The 22,298-nt window shown below is 47.1% G+C and overlaps 1 protein-coding gene across 2 annotated transcripts; it reads left to right on the top strand.

The window, feature by feature from the left end:
* On the top strand, positions 1-22,045 carry CYP26A1 (cytochrome P450 family 26 subfamily A member 1). 2 transcript variants are annotated; one of them, XM_081953951.1, is made up of 8 exons: positions 1-942; positions 5,840-6,064; positions 9,090-9,386; positions 9,920-10,069; positions 16,407-16,541; positions 17,435-17,587; positions 20,829-21,202; positions 21,889-22,045. In XM_081953951.1, exons 2-7 carry the CDS (start codon positions 5,858-5,860, stop codon positions 21,162-21,164), a joined length of 1,278 nt encoding a protein of 425 aa, XP_081810077.1. In that variant the 5' UTR covers positions 1-942; positions 5,840-5,857; the 3' UTR covers positions 21,165-21,202; positions 21,889-22,045. The 2 variants fall into 2 exon arrangements, with proteins under 2 accessions (XP_081810077.1, XP_081810078.1); XM_081953952.1 differs by lacking the exon at positions 1-942 and adding an exon at positions 5,186-5,731.
* Positions 22,046-22,298: the final 253 nt, after the last annotated feature.

A 22,298-nucleotide genomic window follows, 5' to 3' on the forward strand; every position in this document is an offset into this window, starting at 1 on the left:
CGGGAGCAAATCCCTCGGAATTGGGGGGATCGGTGTAAGCAGCAACAACAACAACGGGAACCAGGAAGATCGGATGGCCGAACGGCCCGGTTTCAAGTATCTCCGCTGAAACAGGAGAAGGGCGAACTCCCATTTCTCGCTCGGCTGTAGGAAGGGAACTGCTGCCTCCCTGGTCGCCTTCCTGCCGTCTTTCCGCTTGGATCGCCTTCTCCAGCCATTCTCCCTCTCGAGGCCGAGTCCGTCGGAGACGAGCGAAAGGCAAAAGCGATCCCGATCCGCAGGAAACCCCCATCTTCTCCCGCCGCCGCTTCGGATTAACAGAGTGGCCGCCGCCTTTGGCCGAGCTCCCCCCCCTTTTCAAAAAATTGGGAAGTCTCTCCAATCGCGGGTTTCTTGGCTTCTGCTCTTTGGAAGGGAGAAAAAAACGATGGCGATCTCGGAAGGATCAGCCGAGAGAGGCGCCCTTCGAAACGTTGAGCTCCTCTTGCGCGGCGAGACATCCGCAGACCGCTCCGACACCAAGGAAAAGCGGGCGATCTGGCCGCGTTCAGAGCCCAAGAACTCCCTCTCCTAAAGCGCCTACAGCATAGAAATCGGGCCGGCTGCGCGGGTGGGGAGGGGCTGGGGCGGTGAGCGAAGAACGCGGCACTTTTCGCAATGCATCGGGGACGGGGACGGACGGGAAATCAACCCCCGATGGATCCCGTTGGGTCCAGGCCGCGGTTCTTCCGTCCTCGCAGGCGGCTCCCGGAGCGAAGAAGTCGAGGCATTAGAAACTACTCGTGAGAGAACCGGTCTTCCTGGCGGCGTTGCTCCTCAACGGTGTCTTGGGGCTGGATCGAGCCAGGCCAAGGCTTCAGGGCGCGGGCGATCTCCCAAGGGCGGCGCCAGGAGAGAAGGAGGGGGGGGGGGGAGGGCTGCTGCTTCCAATTCGCCTTCGAGGTCGGTAAAGCCCCTCCCCACCCACCCTCCGGCTCGAACGAGGGAGTTCGCGCGGCGCTGCCGACAGGGATGTGGCTCGTCGACAGGTGGGAAGAGCCCGCGCCTGTGGAACCGTTTCCCTAAGGAAACCGACTTCGGGGCGAGGACAAGCAGGCCTCTGGCTGCACGGTCGTCTCCCCCCCGCCCCTTCTCCCTCTCCCGCCCTGCCTCGGCTGTTGGACGAGAAGGAGGCCCGTTCGGTCACTCCTCAGCGGCGAAACCCGAGGCTGAGGCGTCATTAAAGGCGCCCCCAAAGCTCCCTCAACTGGGCCCTCGCTGGCTTCTGGAGCCCAGCGCCTCGCTGCCAGGCCCGGCCCCGGTTCGTTTCCCGGCGCTTTGCCTCCGCGTGTTTGTCTGCATAAAATTCCCTCGGACTGCCGGAGCTGGGTAGGGAAGCAGGCAGCCGCGCGGTCTCTCTCGCCCTTCCCGGGCCTTGTCCCCTCCGAAATGAGGCTGCTGAGCGCCGCGCCGCCCGTCCGGAGGAGCGGGGGCCGCCCTGGGCCTGCGAGCGGGGGCGAGGCGAAGGGGCCACCTTTTCCCGCCCTCGCCGCTCAGGGGCGACGAGAAGCCGCGGCGCTGGCGCGTGTTTTACCTTTGGCCACCCTAACCTTTCTTTCCTCCCCCCCCCCTTTCGCTGACCTGCGGTTGAACCTGCGATTAACAGCGCTTCGCCGGTTCGAGAATCTGCTGCGTCTCTTCTTGCTGCTGGGGCGGATTCCTCCCCGAACGTAAAGATAAAAACTCCTGCTTGGTGAGGTGAACCGAAGGCCAAGGATGACTTTTTCTAGGGGAGGAGAGACCGAAGGCCGCTCCTTTGCCTCCCTCCGCTGCTCACCGCGCCGAGGCAGGGCGGTAGCGAAGGGGCGCCCACCCGCGGGTTTCGCGGGTCTCCTATGCTGGGGATTTGACCTCTAAAATCCACTGCTGGGCCCAGCAAAAGGCGGACATTGGCCAAGAGGGAAAAGTGGTGTGTGTGTGTGGGGGGGGGGAGGGGAGATTGCAAAGCGAGTCGACCCAAACCTCCATGGTCCTGCTGTCTTTATACTTCCAGATTTCAGCCATCTAATTCACTTCTTTTGTTTCTGCCTTCGAATCAGTGTCAATTCCTGGTGTGGCTAGAGAAGTCTCTGCATTTCACCTCTTGGCAAGATTTTCGGAATGTGGTTTCGTGTAGCCTTTTTCCTAAGGTTGGCGAGAGTGATGGGTCCAAGGTCACCAGGCTGGCCTTTGCCTCGGGCAGGACTATGGTAGACCTGTCTCCCGCTTTAACCCCTAGGGCCTAGGCCATTCTTGCTCTCTAGTTTAGGTGGTTAAAACAAGAAAAGGTTAGATCCCCTTTCCCTGGAGGTAGGTAGGTAGGGGTGTGGTGTGTTCGTGTGTGTGTGTGTGTGTGTTTGAGAGAGAGAAATTCTTGCCGATCAGATGAAGAAGATCTCCCTTATAGATCCGGATCTGAAGACTTCCTATTTCTGGACACCCGTACTTTTTTTCCCTTCCAAGGCTCTCCTTTGCCAGAACGGGGATCAGGAGACGTTGAGCATGAAATGCAACTACCAGAAAACTTGGCCGACTCGATCTCAATAGGTTACAACTCTTTGGTTCGAAACCAGATCAAATCTGAAGCCCCAAGTCTCCAGCTGGAGCGGATCCCTACAGAGAGATATCTCCCTCCCATCAGAGCCACGAGGGGGGGGGGATTAACAACACCAATCTAATTGAACAGCATGAAGCTGATTATTGATTACTTAATTATTTACATAGCCCCATCACAGGGCTCCATAGATCGGTAAAGAACAAACCTCCAGAGACAGACAAACTCAGATTAGTCTCCGGAGAAACGATGGCGCCTCCCATAGGTGTTGGTTAAAGGTAGTTAAGGACGTGAAAAACGGTAGTCTAGCATTGATCAACTGCAGGTCATTTAAATTACACGGTCGGTCTTGCTGTCTGCAGCAGGTTCTAATCCAATAGAATGGCTAGAAACTTGAGCAAAGTTCCCAGTTCAACAACGTTCTTCATCCGTTGAGGTGTTAGGAAAACAGCGAGACCAAATGGACCTTGTGGCACCAAAACGACGCGAGATTAACTGGTCAACTCTGTCCGTCTTTAGATAACAGCAGGCCGGAATTCAGCAAGTCCTGATCTCGCTTCATTGCCATGCCCGAAAAGGTGTTGAGATAAATCGCATTTCTGCATATCATGCAAAACGCAAACGGGGGGGGGGGGGGGGGGAGGGAGGGAGAGGGTGAAAAACCCGAGGGCAGGCGGTGAAGGTGACTTTAAGTCCAAATAGTTTGACTCGAGGAAATTGCCAACGATTTTGCTGCCAACAATGCTCAGGATTTTCACAGGTAATTATTATTCACGGAGGAATTTCGCAACCTCTGGAGTGGGGGAAATACTCAAAAGGGATAAAACTTTAAGAATGTGGACCAGCCAGGGATGGACTCTGATCTCGGAGGAGATTCGGACGGGTTCTACAGTCATGAAACTCACTGGGTGACCTTGGGCCAGTCCCGCTGCTTTTCCGAAACGCGGACAGATTCGGAGAAATTAGGGCGGAATGGGGTTAGTATTAGTAGGAAACCGGACCGAGCTCTGGTCAAGTCTGCAATTCACGTCGATATTTTATTTACTTAGAAATGCCCGGATCAGGTTCCTTCTTCTTTTCTACATAACACACACAATAATAATTATTTTTTTTGCTGGCTGCATCACAGGGACTGGTAGGAGGATAAAACGAACAGAAGCAATCGACTTTCCAGGAATTGGTTATTTTTAAGTACATACTTTGGAACTCCACGGTCTGACTGCATTTATTGGTGGTCTGCGGTTGCTTAGCACGCTTAACCAACTCGGTTAAAAATCCTTAGTGTTATTTCCTGGACACGCTAAACCCGTTTAATCAAATCAGATCTTTATTGTGTTCATAAACCAGCCTAAATCTGTTGATTGGTTGATTGACCGTGGCTTACCTCTTCCGCGAATAAACCTGGTTAGTTTATAGTGCAATGTATTTTGGATACCCAGAGGAAAATTAATTTGCGTGCACAAAGTAAACTCGTTCGAGGTCCAAGCCTTTCAACACCCGGATGGTATTAGAAAAAGTGATTAGGGAAAAATAAAATCTTTTGGAGCTTTTGGGTTGCTGAAGAAGGTCTGTGCCTAACTAGCTGAAATTCGGCTTAACCTCGTTTGTGCCCCCCACCGCCCTCGAGAGCAGCTAGTTCTCCAAGGAGGAATAGAAGCAAAACTCATAGGCCCCGAAACGAGACTAAAGGAAGTCTAAAACCAGCATTGCAGCTCAAATTAGCTTTCCCTCTACTGGCTGGGGATTATGGGGGTTGTGATATCTGAAGGGCCGAAAGCTTAACCTTATAGATCTCCTTGAATTCAGCAGACTGCCCCTAAAAACCGGAGTGGCCTTCATTATGGGATGCTCAGAAGCGGACAATTGTCGGAAAGACTCTCCGTGGAACCCAGGAATTGGCTCCTTACAAGGAGTCGGAAGGGGCTACCCTTGAATGAAAGGCCAAAATTACTCGCCGTGCAGGGATTTCTTCTGAATAAATACGGGTCAGGATTGGGCTGAGCAACGGGCAACCAGATTCTTCCCCTAGTTTTTTCGGGACTCCGCTTTTGAGGCTGCGTAATCCGCGTCTGCATTTAACCCGGTTCACGCATCTCGCTTAACCTTAAACCTGCCCTAACCGGCTGAGTTTACACTCACGCTAAGCCCAGCCAAACCTCGCCATAGAACGTGTGAGTCCAACCAGGGAGCATTCCGAATCCACGCTGCTTAGTTTTGCCCTGCTCTATTTGGATTGCCAGCCTCTCCTTTAGACGCCGTTCCTCGGGTTGGGTTTCTAGTTTCAAGGCACCGTCACAAATCAGGGGGGGGGGGGGGATCCCGGAATCGAAATCCCGAGGACGGTACCGCGGGGTCGAACTGTCGGATCCTGCCAGCGAAACGGGCGAACGAACCGCCGCACCTGCTTCCCACGCAGCCCGGAGGCGAGAGAGAGATATGCCCGATCTCCCCAGGTGTCAAGAGGACGGATCCCAGAACAGCCTCCTTGGGATCGGAGTTGCAAAACTACCTTTCGTTTTTCAGAAGGAGAATCCGCCCCCACCCATTAGCGGGGATCCCGATCCCAGGGCCAGGAGCGGATCGGCCGGAGCTCTTGGCTGGCCCGAGTGACAGGAGACCTCGCCGGGTTCTGGCCCGCGGTTTGGTGAAGGGGCGGGGACGGGAAGGCGCAACACCTCACCCCCACCCTTTCTCCAAAGGCTTGAAGCCAGAACGGGGCGGGGTGGAGGAAACGATGGGGCGGAGCTTGCTGGCCACCAGCAGCAATTAAAGCTGAACTTTGGATGAACTAATTGATCGTCCGGACCAAGATAAAGTGGGCAGCGACCTGGGGGCCAGGATGGGTATAAAAGGGGTCCCCAGAGCGGGGCTTAGCCCTTGCACTCCGTCGCTCGCCGAGAGGGAAGGCAAGTCCCCGGTTCCCGCTGCCTCCGCTCCAGCCGTGGAAGCCAGGAGAGCCGCTCGAGCATGGGCTTCTCCTTCCTGCTGGCCAGCGCCCTGGGCACCCTCGTCCTGGTGCCGCTCTTGCTCTGCCTGGCCTCCATGAAACTCTGGCACCTCTACTGCCTGCGGGGCCGCGATCCCGCTTGCCCCCTGCCGCTGCCTCCGGGCACCATGGGGCTGCCTTTCCTGGGGGAAACGCTCCAGCTGGTGTTGCAGGTAAGACGAAGAGGGCGGCCGGCGAGCACCGCGCCGTCTCAGTTGGGGAGCCCCTGATCCAAGCGCCTGGGCTCCACTCCCACTCCACTTGCCTCCTTTCCTTCCCAGCGTCGGAAATTCCTGTCGATGAAGCGCCGGCAATACGGCCACGTCTACAAGACGCACCTCTTCGGGAGGCCGACGGTGCGGGTGATGGGGGTGGAGAACGTGCGGCACATCCTCTTGGGCGAGCACCGGCTGGTGGCCGTGCACTGGCCGGCTTCGGTGCGCATCATCCTGGGCTCCGGCTGCCTCTCCAACCTGCACGACGGTCAGCACAAGCATCGCAAGAAGGTAAGCGGGTTGGGGAAAGGGCTCCCCTTGCGTGGCAAAGCAGCCCTTTGGTTCCTCCGTCCGGGGGTTTAGGACGTGGGAAAAGGAGATCGGCCTCTGGCTCTCTTAAAAGCGGAGGAAGGATCATCGCGGGATCTGGATTCCTAATGATTAGAGAGGAGGTGTAATTTTTGTGTGCGCATAATGCATGAATGCATGTATGCATGTGTGGCGGGGCAACCTAAGGATCCGTGTCTTAGCTGAAAACCTTTATATACATGCATGTGTGTATGTGTGTGTGTATGCATGTGTGTGCGTGTGTGTGTGTGTGTGGCGGGGCAACCTAAGGACCCAAGTCTTAGCTGAAAACCCTGAAGTCGGATGAACTTTTAAGGAGACCGGCTAAGCCCCACTTTTTAATCTGTGCCCTGTGTCTTTTAGCTTGCAACTTTTTTAGCCAAAAGAAGAAGAAGAAAAAAAGCCCTCGCATTCAGCGGACGGGCATGCTTCGGAGCAAACGGGGTCCCGAAGGGCTCCTTGTAAAAGGAAGAAGGGAAGGGAAAGCCGCAGAGGAGGATCTTAAAAACACATCTGGGAAAGGTCCTTCCCCATAAAACAGGCTCCCATAAAATGAATGATGCCTTTGAGAACTCTTTTCCAGAAGCAAGGGGGGGGGGGCAATCTAGAGACCATAAAGAGGGGTTGGCGCCCCGACCCTCCACACCTTAAGACTGATGATGAAATCCCCCCTCCCCTTTTCCAAAGTATTTTCTTTCCTTTCAAGTGGTTGGAAGGTGTGCCAAAAACGGGGGTATGCAGTCCAGGGGTATTAAAAAGTGCAATTGCTTTCTGTTCTCACTGGAGGTTAGTTGTAGAAGATTTGAAAAGAAGGAGGTTTTGTCCTGATCTGTATTTTAACACAACCCGCATCTTGACTTCACTGGCCCTTCTCTACTCTGGTTGAAGAAAATTGCTTAAGTTCTCCTAGGTGTGTCAGGCTTAAAACAATAGTTTCTTGGCTTTTGTTCCTTTCTAGTCCACTTCTAGTGATGCAATTTCATGTTTTTGAGTCTTTGTCTGATGGCAGATAAATTCTCCCAAGCTGGTTCTGAGAACTTTTATTCATCAACCATTTAGTTGCGTGAACATTGCACAGATACACCATGCCAAAGATATTGTTGTGATTACGGATCTTGCTGGCTGGCAAAACCCTTTTTGGTGGAGGCCAGAAAGGAACAAAAGCCTTTCCCCCTTGCAGCCAGCTTCACATTAGAGTTTCAAGGTGTGTCCGGTGATTTTGTGGTCTGCTATCTTAAGGATGAGGTCAGCTGATCTTTCTGGGTGTGATCAGAAGTGTTGGCGCTGATGATGAATTAAAAGTAGAATAATGATTGGCAATGGGGAATGCTTCCTACGCTGGTTTTATCATGTCTCAGGAATGAATGGATAAAATGTCCTTTTTTTTGCACACGCAACTGGCAACTTGTTTTCCATATTGTTTTCCATAGCGTCCTTGTTACATTACCTTCAACTCATCCCCAACTCTTATCTAAAGTCACTTCTTGATAGTTTGAATTTTAAAGTAACTCCCTCCATGTTATTCCAAATGCAATTTTTGTGATTGATTCTATCTGGCATGCTTTGCTGATCCGTTTGGTTGAGGGACGGTTACAAGAGCTTGGGTCCTATCTAGCTCCTATTGTCTGTTTTAGGCTGGGGTGGGGCAGCTTCCTTCCTCTCCCTACTGGGCACTGTTCTCCATGTCCATTTTGGCTTAAAAGTACCCATCACTCAAAACAGCCAACTTAAATGAAGCCCATGCTACTATAGAGACAGTGATTTGGTAGGTCCTTTTCCCCATTGGTAGAAATCCACCAATCCCTCTTCCTAATTTGATTGTTGGAAGGGGGAATATGTAAGGAGGTATGTAAGGATAAGCACCATTTGCGAGCTTAATATCTTTGGCAGAACAGAGATTGAGGATTTTGTTTGTGTGTTTGTGTGTATGTAGGAGGAACAATTCAGTTTAGGTTGGATTTTTTTGTCCTGGCTCAAAGAGTATAGTATAGCCTTAATTGTCATTATACATCATGTATACAACGAAACTGGTTTTAGTCTCACTGGTCCAATCCATGAAAACAACATGAATACTATAAAGAATAAAGTATAATAGAACAGAGTAGAAGATAGCATTTTAGCTCGGTTTTGAGGAAGAGTCCTCAGCCATGGAAAAGGTCCTGGAAAAAGAAACAGACAAATATAGGATCTATTCTATCTCCCACTTCTCCAAACCTAAGAGCACTAAAGCAGTTCTGAGATAAGCAAATGTGTTCAGAATTTGGATTCTGAGCTCAGAAATGATTGAACTGAAATGAGTTCCCTATAAAAAGCCAGATCCATGTTTTTGCTACTCTTAAGCTATGGGGGATCATTTAGAACAGAGGTCCTCAAACTTGGCAACTTTAAGACTTGTGGACTCCCAGAATTCTCCAGTCAGCTGGCTAGATAATTCTGGGAGTTGAAGTCCACAAGTCTTAAAGTTGCCATGTTTGGGGACTCCTGATTTTAAAAAAAAAAATCAAATGATTTAACTCAAAACAAATCATTGGTCTTTGGGACATGGGAAGGACAACACCTCATTGCTTTTAGCTCCTGAAGTCTTCCTTAGACATCTAATTTTATGCTGGATGCATTGATTTGGAAGAAGCCTGCTTGAATTCAGCTGGATTTTCATTTCAGTATAAGAACTCAGGGCTGTAATTTCATTGTTCAAGACATTTGGATTCTGAAGGGGCATTCAGATGGTTTCTTCTCTTATCATACTGCAACGTTTATTGTCTCCCCATAAAACATTAATTGTGCTCAGGATATTCGATGGAGCGCTCCAATCACTAAAATGATCCCACTTTAAAAAATGAAGGGAACCAAGCACTATTCATCCAATGGAGACTTTGGGCAGGTTTAATAATACATCTGTTGTCTCCAAACTTTGACCAAACTGAAAGTGATTAATAATAACATTACCTCCTTTTTCCCCCATTTTCAGGTCATTATGAAAGCTTTCTCCCGTGAAGCCTTGGAGCATTATATCCCAGTCATCCAGGAGGAGGTCTGTGCTTGCTTGAAGCGATGGCTCTTGGCTAGTTCTGCTAGTGACTCTAGCCTATTGGTATACCCGGAAGTGAAGCGCCTCATGTTTCGCATTGCAATGCGCATTCTACTGGGATTCCAACCCAATGAGGCAGGCTGGAAGAGTGAGCAGCAGCTGGTGGACACCTTTGAAGAGATGATCCGCAACCTTTTCTCCCTGCCGATTTATATGCCTTTCAGTGGCTTATATAAGGTAAAGTTGTGAAGTCTGCCTCTATTTGTGAATTTAGGCAATGGGATAGACATACTGCAGGGCAGGGGTGAAATTCAATTTTTTTTTACTACCAGTTCTGTTGGCATGGCTTGGTGGGCGTGGTGTGGCTTGGTGGGCGTGGTGTGGCTTGTGGGCGTGGTGTGGCTTGGTGGGCGTGGCTTGGTGGGCATGGCAGGGGAAGGATACTGCAAAATCTCCATTCCCACCCCACTCTGGGACCAGCCAGAGGTGTTCATTTGCTTGTTCTCCGAACTACTCAAAATTTCTGCTACTGGTTCTCCAGAACCTGTCAGAGCCTACTGGATTTCACCCCTGATGCAGGGGAGGCATGTCTTGGCAACTTCGTGGACTTCAATCTCAGAATTCCCCAGCCAGCTGGGAATTGAAGTTCATGAGTCTTAAAAGTTGCCAAGGTTGGACACTCCTGCTTTAGAGGGAAAAGTTGTGTTTCTCAGATCGTGAATACCGTCCTATCGCAAAAAAGACTCAAACAATCCTTGCTCTGTTTCCAGGGTTTGAAAGCACGGAATGTCATCCATGCCAAAATCGAGGAGATCATCCAAGTGAAATTGGCTGAGAAGGAGCCTTCCAATCGCTATAAAGATGTGTTGCAGCTGTTGATAGAGCACACCCAAAGCAGAGGGGAGCAGCTCAACATGCAGGTGAGTCTTTCAGCATCTGCCTGGAAGTCTCCAAAGTCCAATTCTTTGAAGTGAATGATGACTGTTCTGCCTCGTTTTTCTCCTTTTGGTCGACCGGGAACAGCTGTTTGGCTGGCCCTCAGTTGGGAGTGAAATGATGTTCTTTGTGAGTGTTTCTGATGTAGACTCCTCCTCCCAATTTTATATGCAAGTCTTCAGAATAATCTGCTAATTTTAAATTAGCCTGAAGAAGATTATAACTCTCGTGGCAGCACAACGCAGCCAAAAATAATGGAGAATAGCTTCCTCCAGATAGATACAGAAATTCAGTAGTAGGCTTGAGATCCAGAAAAGCTATATTTTATCATGGGAGGGAAAATTAATTAGAAGGATTACACTATTTCTTTTTTAGAGCATCATGTAACGTTTTTCTCTCTATTCCTGTACATGTGAAAATCATACCTGCTGATATGCTGCCTTAGGCACCTCTGGCAATGCTAATTTCCCATCAGCTGAGTGGATGTACATATTTCCAGGGGTCTAATCTTGAAACAGATGTGGATGTTTGTTTGTTTCTTTTCAAAAGCTGAATTTTCTCTAGTTCATTTCTGTGCTTTGAAATACACTTGTGAGCAAATACTTTGGGCAATATAGTGTAATTCTTATCCTGACTAAAGTCTGGAAGAGGGACTTGCTTGTCTTCCGATGGACTTTTTTTCATTAAGTGCAAAGCTCTGGAAACCTCACTCCTTGCTATTTGCCAAGGTTGTCAGCATGCAGAGATCCTAGATTTTTCTTGCTCGCTTGCCTTTGACTTTGTGCTGATGTTCATTAGCATATTTTCTCAGAAACAAACCCTGGGTAACTTTCTAATTTAGTATTGATAGGATATAGTGGTTCCCAAGCTGAAAAGGACTATAATCCAAGAAGCCAAACCTTTATTGCTTTAAATTACTTGTATTTTATTCAGTTTAAATTCACTGCCTAGAGCAGACATGTCAAACACAAGGCCTGCGGACCAGATCAAGCCTGTGATGTGATTAGATCTGGCCCATGGGGCCACCCTGGAGGCAGCAAGGGGCCGGCCCCCGCCACCTTGGTCCCCACCACCTTGGTCCCTGCCCAATCCAGGAGGCGGTGACTGTGGGGGCGCTCATATCCAGGATGGCCCCATTGCCATGGGGCCACCTTGGAGGCAGTGAGGGGCTTGCTCCTGCCACCTTGGCTCCCTTCCAGCCCAGGAGGCAGAGAGTATGTGGGGGCTCATGTCCAAGGGGCCACCCTGGAGACAGTGTGGGGCTGGCTCCCGCCACCTTGGCCACTACCACCTTGGCACCCGTCCAACCCAGGACGCGGCGAGGGTGTGGGGACTCGTGTCCAGGCTGGTCCCATGGCCAGATCTAAGGCTGACTGCCACCATGAGGTTGTTGTAGATCAGCAAGGAGCCAGCAGCAGCTCTGCCTCCTCCATGGCCCACTTGCCAGTAGCCCAGGAGTGCTTCCTCTTCCCTGGGATGGCTCCTCCCCCACCCCAACATGGGAAAGCCATGGCCACTGGCAGCACTGTTACCCTCTTCCCCTTCCCTTGTCTCTTTCTGGGCACAGAGATGGGCGGGGGGAGGAGGAAGGAAGATGGGAATGAGAAGGAGGGAGGCAGGGAAGGAAGGTGGAAGGGCAGGAAGGCAGGAAGGAGATGGGAATGAGGAGGAAGGCTGAGAGAGAGGGATGGAGGAAGGAAGGAATGAGGGAAGTCCAGCCTTTGCACTTGGCTATCAGCAGCCCTAACAGCCCTTCCACCATCCTCTTTCCTCCTGGTGTCCATCACTGAGGATGCTTTGCTTACAAAGCTGGGTCTCCTTGCATGGAGAGGGAGTGGGCCTCCCTCTGACCCACACACTTTGTCCTCCTGCACCCACCATGAGCAACCTGGCTAAGGAGACCAAGCATAGCGGCAGCAGCCTGGAGAAGGAGGAGGTAAGCATGGCAGAGGACCTCCTCAAGGAAGCAGGGCTGGGTTGGGCTTAGCACTTGCCCTCCGCTGCCCAGGGCTCCAGGCAGCCCACACCCTTGTCCAGGGGTCCTCCATGAAGTCTGGGAGCGATGGTGAGGTTCCTCTGGTGAATGAGGCTTTGGGGCTCTGGTCTCACTGTCCTCTACTGGATTCCCCACTCCCAGCCTTCCCCCCCAGGAGGCGGAGGACAATGCCTCTGTGTGTGGAAGCACAGAAGAGAAAGTTTGCAGGAAGCAGTTTCTGCTGAGCCCAACTTCTCCCTTGACAGATCTCTAGGGAGGAGGAGGAGGAGGGGGTGGCAGGAGACCTATGTGAGAGAAGGCAGGCCCAATAAGCCAGCATCCTTAGCACCCACAATTGGAAACAGGGATTCCCTTTCGAGAAGAGCCAGCCTTTCTCGTGCAGGACCAGGGAGCACTGCTCACCTGCCTCCTCCTCTTGCTCTCTTGACAGAGATCTGTCAAGGTAGAAGTTGGACATGGAGAAATGTGCTCCCTGCAAGTGTTCTCCTCCGGGCTTCCACCCGCAGGATTGTCGTCCTCCGCCTCCTGCTGGGAGGGGACATTGGACAGGAACATGCCAATGATGTCTGGGTTTGGGAGATGAACATCTCCTTTAGTGTGCTCTGCTCTGTGTGCACACGCACCATTCCAAGCTTGGAGACTTTTATCCACATTTGAGCTTGCAAACTGCCAATCATGCCTGGGTTTGTGGAGAAGGCTCTCTCTTTTCTCGGTGAATAAAAGTCCCCAAACTTAGCATGCAGTATGTGCGTGCGTGCATGCACATACCCTTGGCTGCCAGCAGTTTTGGGAGATGAGGAGCTTGTGGGGCACTGAATTGTCTCTACATTGAGTTAGCCGGTGCAACTTGTTCCGTCCTGACCCAGCTGCCCAAATCAGCTGCGCCCAGTGAATGTTGAGTTGGTCACGTCCACCCAGCCACACCCATCTAGTCACGGCGACCCAGATGTGACCACCCAGCCATGCCCATCCTGGCCACTGTCAGTCGTCATAGTCTTACATGCAACTGGCCTTTTGAGAGCATCCATAATGCTGATGCAGCCCTCAATGAAATTGAGTTTGACACCCCTGGCCTAGAGCTTTGGGGTGGATGGGAAATGAGTGAATAGTAACCAACTCCATTTTAACTTATTATTTGAACACAGATGTATGGTTGGTTTTGATTCAGTGGCCCAGCTTAATTAAATCGTCCCTGGTTCAATTAACCAGGGAAAGGTCCATGGTCCTGAAATGTTTGCAATTATATTAAAAGGCATTTCCACACACATGCAAGGTTTGGAAGATGTACTTCCCACTCAATATGAGCAGTTAAGGAACACTGATTTAAGCATGGCTGCTATAGTATCATCTTTATTGTCATTGTACTTAAATACAACGAAATGGGTTATGTCAGGCTCACTGATGAGAACTCTTGGAGAAATACGCAGAGAGGGGAGCAGGCTGGAGACAAAATTCAGTTCTCTAGGGACATCACCTTCTAAACTTCAGCGAACAAATATATGTATGAACTGTCCCAATTTAGAGCTGGTGTTGGAGCTCGGGGGACCAAACAGACCATCAGGCAAAAGAATTACATGGAGAAAATACTAAAAGGGAAGCTATTTGTGCAAGTCCTTCATTTCCATCAAGGACCGTATAATCTTCAATGATAAGTCTTTGCTACATTTTCTCCACCTTGGTTCTTGAGCCTCCTTATCTCATCCCTGCCTCTAACGTTCCTTCCCTGGTATCTTTCATGGAATTGCCATTCAATTGTACTCCATTACATTTATATTTTCCTTGAGTTCCTAGGCTGCTCTAGCAAACAGATTGCGGCCTTTCTACTTTCAAATTATACCATTATCCAAACATTTTCACTATTGGCCAATAGGTTTTTGGGGGGGTTGCCCCCCCCTTCTAATCTCTACTATCTTCTCTTCCATTTTTTATAGTCCTGCTCTTAGCTGTTACCTATTGCAACCATGATTCTCTGGCTCTTATGAACCTGCCTCCTGAATTCAGCTGAAGGCCAAGCGAGATGTGAAGCTAGATTAAGGCCATCATATCGGGAGAAGAAAAAAAATCCCCATTGGAATTCTCTCTCCCATTCCCCCACTGCTATTCACAATGAGGATTCCTAAGGAATGTCAGGATGGGCCCAAGAGGTTTTATTGCCTTAGATAAAGGATGAGACCGCATTCAATTCTTCAGCTTGACTTGGACATAGTTTTCCACCATACTCAAGGGCAGAAAGATAATTTAGAGCAAAGTAATCTTTCAGATGTGTTAGATGTGCAATTCATTTAAGTGGTAAGCTCGTCCCTGACTTCTCACTATCAAATCCAAAGGATCATTTCCCCCCCATCCCTGCTTTTATTCTTCCTCTCCTAATGAAGAACCATGGGAAACAATGTCTCTCTGTGTGAGCATCCTATTGTAAGAATTGATTATTATGGAATAGTTCATGCAATTATTTGGCTGCAGTATGCTGAATGCAGGAAAACCAGACTGATAACTAGCAGCCCTTAGATATAAGTGGATCATTTATATCACAGAAAGAACCAGCATGAAATTTCATGGGATTGCAGGCTATTAGACTTAAACTTCTCTATGGGAGTTGCTATCTCATCACCAACCTTTAAGCAATCTTCTCTTTAAGGGAGTTCAAGGGTTAAGTACATCGATCTCTCCATTTTTTAAACTAGCAAATGGCAAATGTTGATGTGTATAAGAGAATGCAGGAAATGGGTTGCAGGAGAAAATGACCTTATTTGTAGTTCTTTCCTATAAACAAGGTTATACAGGTAATCCTTGACTTACAATAACAGTTTGCTTAGCAACAATCCAAAGTTACAACAACATTGAAAAAAGTTACTAATGACTGTTTTTTCACACAACCATTGGAGCATCCCCCTGGTCACATGATCAAAATTGGAATTCTTGGCAATTCGTTCATACTTACGATGGTTGCTGTGTCCTGGGGTCATGTGATCACCTTTTGTAACCTGACAATTGTATTGTATTGTATTGTATCGTATCGTATCATATCGTATTGTATTGTAAGGTCAGTGGGGAAGACAGATTCATTTAACAACTAACTTGTTACTAACTTAGCCACTGCAGTGAGTCACTTAACAACTGTGGCAAGAAAAGTCGTAAAATAATAATTTGCCCCATTTTAATAAATATCTTATTATTCACTTAACAAATGTCTCTCAGCAACATAAATTTTGACCTCAACTGCGGTCATAAGTCGAGGACTACCTGTATAATAGAGAGAAATTTGGCTGAAATTCCGAGGCTGATTAGAATAGAATAGAATAGAATAACAGAGTTGGAAGGGACCTTGGAGGTCTTCTAGTCCAACCCCCTGCCTAGACAGGAAACCCTATACCACCTCAGACAAATGGCTATCCAACATCTTCTTAAGGACTTCCAGTGTTGGGGCATTCAAAACTTCTGGAGGCAAGATGTTCCACTGATTAATTGTTCTAACTGTCAGGAAATTTCTCCTCAGTTCTAAGTTGCTTCTCCCCTTGATTAGTTCCCACCCATTACTTCTTGTTCTACCCTCAGGTGCTTTGGAGAATAGCTTGACTCCCTCCTCTTTGTGGCAATCCCTGAGATATTGGAACACTGCTATCATGTCTCCCCTAGTCCTTCTTTCTCTTAAGCTAAACATACCCAGTTCCTGCAACCGTTCTTTATATGTTTTAGTTTCCAGTCCCCTAATCATCTTTGTTGCTCTTCTCTGAACTCTTTCTAGAGTCTCCACATCTTTTCTACATCGTGGCGACCAGAACTGAATGCAGTATTCCAAGTGTGGCCTTACCAAAGCATTATAAAGTGATATTAACACTTCATGTGATCTTGATTCTATCCCTCTGTTGATGTAGCCTAGAACTGTGTTGGCTTTTTTGGCAGCTGTTGCACACGGCTGGCTCATATTTAAATGGTTGTCCACTAGGACTCCAAGATCCCTCTCACAGTTACTACTATTGAGCAAGGTACCACCTATACCGTACCGGTGCATTTCGTTTTTCTGATTGAGGGACTGGTTGAGAATAGGAAGAAGATACCTGCATCAGCCATCAAAGGCTTTTGGAGAAAGGGGAAGCCATAATGGGAAGGAAGTTTATGGAAGTTGCTGGATGGAGAGGAGGAATGGGTGATGCCAATCTAAAGAAAAGGACCATCAGCATTATGACTCTTCCAACCAAACAGCATTTTTGCATGCAGACTTTGGGGTACGGCTCTCAGTATCTGCATGCAGAACTTGACTTGCAAATATCTTGTCATGCAAAATACAACCTGATCATTTTTTTTCCCTTTCCTTCTTCTTAAAGGAACTGAAGGAATCGGCAACCGAACTTCTCTTTGGCGGGCATGAGACCACAGCTAGTGCAGCCACATCCTTGCTTACCTACCTCAGTCTTCACCCTCAAGTGCTACAAAAAGTGAGAAAAGAATTGCAAGAGAAGGTGGGTTTTGCTTTCAAGGCAAGCAGTGTGGACAGGGGCAAGGAGGAGAATGACCTTGGTACAGATATTGTTATTCATCAAAGATGGCTACTTTTCATTGGCTGAGGCTTACAGTTAAATCTTTAGAGGGTTGCAAATGGATTATTATGGTCACGTGGCATGCAGAGTTGAGATTTCTTTGTGCTTTTAAAAATATAACCTGCCCATATTTAGGGCTTACAATTACAGTTCTCATGCGTTTCCAGCTTCAAAAATGGTAAGAAAATGAACTGTAACTTTGTGTGTATACATACAAGTATATTCAAGTATTTTTGATTAAATCTTCTGTTGGATGGCTTAATCCAATGATGTAACTATAAACAATGCAGTAACCTATGCAATTGATATGGAATATTTTACTCTGTTTTCAAATTAGGCAAAATAGTATTTATCCTCTACCACAGTGGTTCTCAACCTTCCCAATGCCGCGACCCTTTAATACAGTTCCTCATGTTGTGGTGATCCCCAACCATAAAATTGGTGTCTCGGTTCCTAAGACCATTGAAAATATGTGTTTTCCGATGGTCTTAGGTGACCCCTGTGAAAGGGTCGTTCGACTCCCAAAGGGGTCCTGACCCACAGGTTGAGAACCACTGCTCTACCACATGAGCAAACGCCTTTTGACCTCCTGGGGAAAAAAATGCAACATAGTAGGAAGAAAAGAAAAGAAAAAGTAAATTAAACCAGATTTGTGCACAGAAAATACTGATGTTTTGATTTAGTCTACGAGGGTTTCTTCCTCCATGAATAACCTGTTTGAGAGATGCTGCATATTTTTGTAATTTCCATTAGTCAAATAGGTCTCTGTTTTACATCTCTTTTAATATTTATCATGCCGTATGCTCTGCTTCTAGGGATTATTGGGCAATTGCAGTCAAGAGAAGCCTTTGGGAATGGAAGTCCTGGAGCAGCTGAAATACACTGGCTGTGTGGTCAAAGAGACTATCCGACTGAGCCCACCAGTTCCAGGAGGGTTCAGGGTAGCCCTCAAAACTTTTGAGCTCAATGTAAGTAAGAGATTTTGAAGTTCGTAACTTCCTAAATGCATCTCCTCGGTAAGGCTGATGATTTAGAAGACTTCTAATTTTCAAAATATATTTTAATACTTCTCTGTCTGAACATTTTACATATGGAATAGCTTGTTTTGGCTGATCCATGGCCTGAACCAAAAGATGATGTTTGAAATGTTTCAGTTCATGCATGGAATAAAATGGTCCATGAATGGATTTGTTCTGTGAGGAAATGGTTGGGTCGGGAAAAGTGGGAATAAGCATTGGACCATTAATAACAATGGCTTAGGTGAGGAAAAACACTGGGAAAATTTAGGGCTTCAGACTGGTGGAAGGAGAAAAGGAAATGCACAGTATTTATCAGTAAATATACAGTACTTGGCTTTCAGGTTTTATTTTGCTTGAACAATCTGAATTGCAGTGACGTGTGGTGAGGTTTATGGCTGGTGAGGCTGGTGACGTCATCAGGAAGGCGGGGAATGGGACCACGTGTGCTGGAGGCTCAGGCTGCCTCAGCCTCCAGCACATGTGATCCCATTCCCCGCCTTCCTGAGCGTGCTCCACTGGCTCGCGCTCCGGAGTCCTCGAAAGCAACTGGGGAACGATGAGAACCTTCCTGCCTCTGCTGGACTTTGCGCGCTCCTCGCAACTGCATATTGCAGTCGCGAGGAGCGCGCGAAATCCAGCAGAGGCAGGAAGGTTCTCGTCGTTCCCCAGTCGCTTTCGTGCCTTTGTCATCCGGCAGCTGCCTCCGCCTTCCGCCTTCCATATTTCTGCCTCCGCCTTCCGCAGCTCCCGGGCGCGCCCGGACAGATGTATATAATATTATATATATATATATATATATATATATATATATATATATATATATATATATATATATATATATATATATATATATATATATATATAATATTATATACTATTATTTCATGAAGAGAGGTGAGGCTCTGCCTCCCCTGACCGCACGTCCCTGCTGAATTGAATTTATGTTTCAGTTGTGCTGAATTATGGCTAATCTGAAATGGTTCAGTCAAATTTCCAGGACACAAAATGAAACACTTTTGTCTGTTTTATGCACACTTGTAGTGTTTAGGCTCATAACTAAGAACATTATTAACTAAGCTGACTATATCATTATCAAAGGACAAGAGGAGGTATTAAATCCATTGAGCGATAAATCCCCTTGCCGCTATAATAAAAATAAATGTTCAAAGTTGTCCTTCCTCCTACAGTCCATGGTTCAACGGAGTAGGCCATCTGTTGAAAAACTAATTTTCTTATTCTGGTGGCAAGTCAAGTGTCATTTTTGGCAGAGATTGTGGTTTGGAATATCATGGTTTGTGATACTTGTGGGATTAAATGAAGGGACAATTAATAGAGTACTACAGTAAGTATTTCTTGGGCATTTCAAAAATATACTTCATAAATGGAAAGCAGTACAAATATTCAGGAAAATCATACTGTGTTGCAATGAGCACACCCACACATACATTAAGTAGGCATTAGAATACTTTTTTTATTCTTTAAACTTGCTTCTCCACTGGTTTCATAACTGATGAGGTTCCATCATTTGTTTTGTTGTGTTAGAATAAATTTCTGCATTGGCCATCCATTCTCTGAAGAAGAATAGAAAAATAGGTGGCTTAATGGGGTGTTAACATTATGTATAATTATACACATAGGCATACATACAGATATGTGCATGTTGAATGTGGTACCACCTCATTCTGAGCCAGGAATTCACCTCTGAGCAGAATATTACTTGTACTTCTACTTAGTAGGTCCCAAATGCTTGTTGTATGTGCTTAGGAAGTAGTACTTGAAATTATGTCTATCTCTCAGCAAGTAATCAATTCAGAAGAATACTCACACAGAGAAGCTTGGTTCTATGAATGAGTCATTCTTGGTGGGTTTGAGTATAGTCTGGAGACTTAGATCTATATGACAACAAGCCGTTGATGACTCTAGTATCTTATTACGACATAATGTCTTCTCAATGCCTTTGTGGTAAAGTTCATTTGTTCAAAATGGCCACTTTCCCATGTGACTCTAGTGACTGCAACCATCTCACGCTTGTGCCCTCTTGCGATGTTGAAATGGCAGTTTCTGGAATTCCCTCAGTCAACATGGCCTTCAGCCGAGCTGCAGAAGGCTGTTGTACATCATACTTGCTCATAGTAATCATTGCCCCAGTGACCTTCCCTCCGTAAGTGCAGGGGTCAGTAACTTGGGTAAACTTCGAGCTTTGCAAAGGTATAAAGCGTTGGGGAAATAAAATGCTCAGAATTACCTGAGCTGCAATATGTAGATAATTAGACGGAATTGCCCTCTCATTTGAGGTAAATCATCTTTCTTTATAATGGTTCTTTTAACTACTTGTTATTCAGTTATGTATAGGTGAAACTAGAAAAATTAGAATATCGTGCAAAAGTTCATTTATTTCAGTAATGCAACTTAAAAGGTGAAACTAATATATGAGATAAGACTCATTACATGCAAAGCAAGATAGTTCATGTTGTGATTTGTCATAATTGTGATTTCTGAAATAAATGAACTTTTGCACAATATTCTAATTTTTTGAGTTTCACTTGTATATGCACTTAGGAAGCAGTGATGGCAGGGTATTTAGTAAAAAGGGGCTGTGTTGTGGCCTGTCAGCCACCGGTTCCTCCAGCAGCCAAATCAGAGGAGGTGTGGGAGTCAGGGCCAGCATCAAGGCAACCCGGGAGCTCCGAGGGGGAAGAGGGAATGGAGCTGGCATAGAGAGAGAAAGACAGAGAGTCTGGGCCATCCATCAGTCCTCAGATGGAAAGTCAACAGCCCCAGGTCTGGAGGTGGCTGATGAGGAAGAGGAGGAACAGAGTGGGTCCAGTGCCTGGGGCACGGATGCACAGAAGGCAGAGGAGAGGAGAGCAGTGGAAATCCGTGGGCCGATCCTTGGGAAGGAAGAGCCACAGTTGCTAGCGAAGCCCCACCCTAGCTCTGGGGATAAGAGGCAGGGGGCGGAGAAGAATAGATGTGACAGACAGCTATTCATCTCCCCTGCCGGACAGACTTGTTAGCCTGCGATGAGGGAGAAACTTTTTGCTGGGGCTGCTGGCGCGCCTAATAAAAGAATCATTGCTTCAACTACAGAGGGTTTGTCGTGTTTGGGGAGCTGGGTCAGCACAGGTTGGTTCTACGCAGCAAATGCCTATAACGCTGGTTTGTGTCACTATTTGTCTGCTTCTTGTAGGGGTACCAGATTCCAAAAGGCTGGAATGTCATATACAGCATCAGTGACACTCACAGCGTTGCAGATCTTTTCGCCAACAAGGAAGAATTCAACCCTGACCGTTTCATGGCTCCTTTCCCCGAAGATGCGTCACGATTTAGTTTCATTCCTTTCGGAGGAGGCTTGAGAAGCTGTGTGGGCAAAGAGTTTGCCAAACTTCTGCTCAAAATCTTCACAGTGGAGTTGGCTCGGAACTGTGATTGGCAGCTTTTAAACGGACCTCCGATAATGAAGACGGGCCCAACTGTTTATCCAGCAGACAATCTTCCTACAAAATTTACCACTTTCAAAGGTTGAGACGAAGGAATTCCATTTAAAGCTTGCACAGTGGCTTTGTATAATACAATACAATACAATACAATACAATAGTAGAGTTGGAAGGGACCTTGGAGGTCCTCTAGTCCAACCCCCTGCCTAGGCAGGAAACCTTATACCGTTTCAGACAAATAGCTATCCAACATCTTCTTAAAGACTTCCAGTGTTGGAGCATTCTGGAGGCAAGCTGTTCCACTGATTAATTGTTCTAATTGTCAGGAAATTTCTCCTCAGTTCTAAGTTGCTTCTCTCCTTGATTAGTTTCCACCCTTTGCTTCTTGTTCTACCCTCAGGTGCTTTGGAGCATAGTTTGACTCCCTCTTCTTTGTGGCAACCCCTGAGATATTGGAACAATGCTATCATGTCTCCCCTAGTCCTTCTTTCTCTTAAGCTAAACATACCCAGTTCCTGCAACCGTTCTTCATATGTTTTAGTCTCCAGTCCCCTAATCATCTTTGTTGTTCTTCTCTGCACTCTTTCTAGAGTCTCCACATCTTTTTTACATCGTGGCGACCAGAACTGAATGCAGAATTCCAAGTGTGGCCTTACCAAGGCATTATAAAGTGGTATTAACACTTCACGTGATCTTGATTCTATCCCTCTGTTGATGCAGCCTAGAACTGTGTTGGCTTTTTTGGCAGCTGCTGCACACGGCTGGCTCATATTTAAATGGTTGTCCACTAGAACTCCAAGATCCCTTTCACAGTTACTATGTCCGGCGTTCCATATTGTACAATTAACTTTATATATAAAGTTGTAATAGTTATTTATAAAGAGTTCTTTTAAAAACGTTTCTTATATTAAACTTAGGTTTTTTTTTTTTAAAAAAAGCAAGCGTTATACTTGCGGATCCTTGAGGTTCATAACTGGATAATTTTATTTCTATAAGAATAAAAAGTTTTATTTAAGAAACCTATTCGAAACGTTTTGTAAGTAATTATAGGGAAATAGTGGAGAAACTGGGCATGTTTAAGCACAGTTCTGAAGACTTAACACTGATCGCATTTAGAGACCATTGCCATCATGAAGCAGTCTCAGCATGTCAAAAGACAAAGCTGCACACTAACATTTAAAGCAGGGGTCTACAACCTTGTCAACTTTAAGACTTGTGGACTT

The sequence above is a fragment of the Natrix helvetica genome (assembly GCF_964273705.1).
Source record: "Natrix helvetica genome assembly, chromosome: 5".
Taxonomy (NCBI): domain Eukaryota; kingdom Metazoa; phylum Chordata; class Lepidosauria; order Squamata; family Natricidae; genus Natrix; species Natrix helvetica.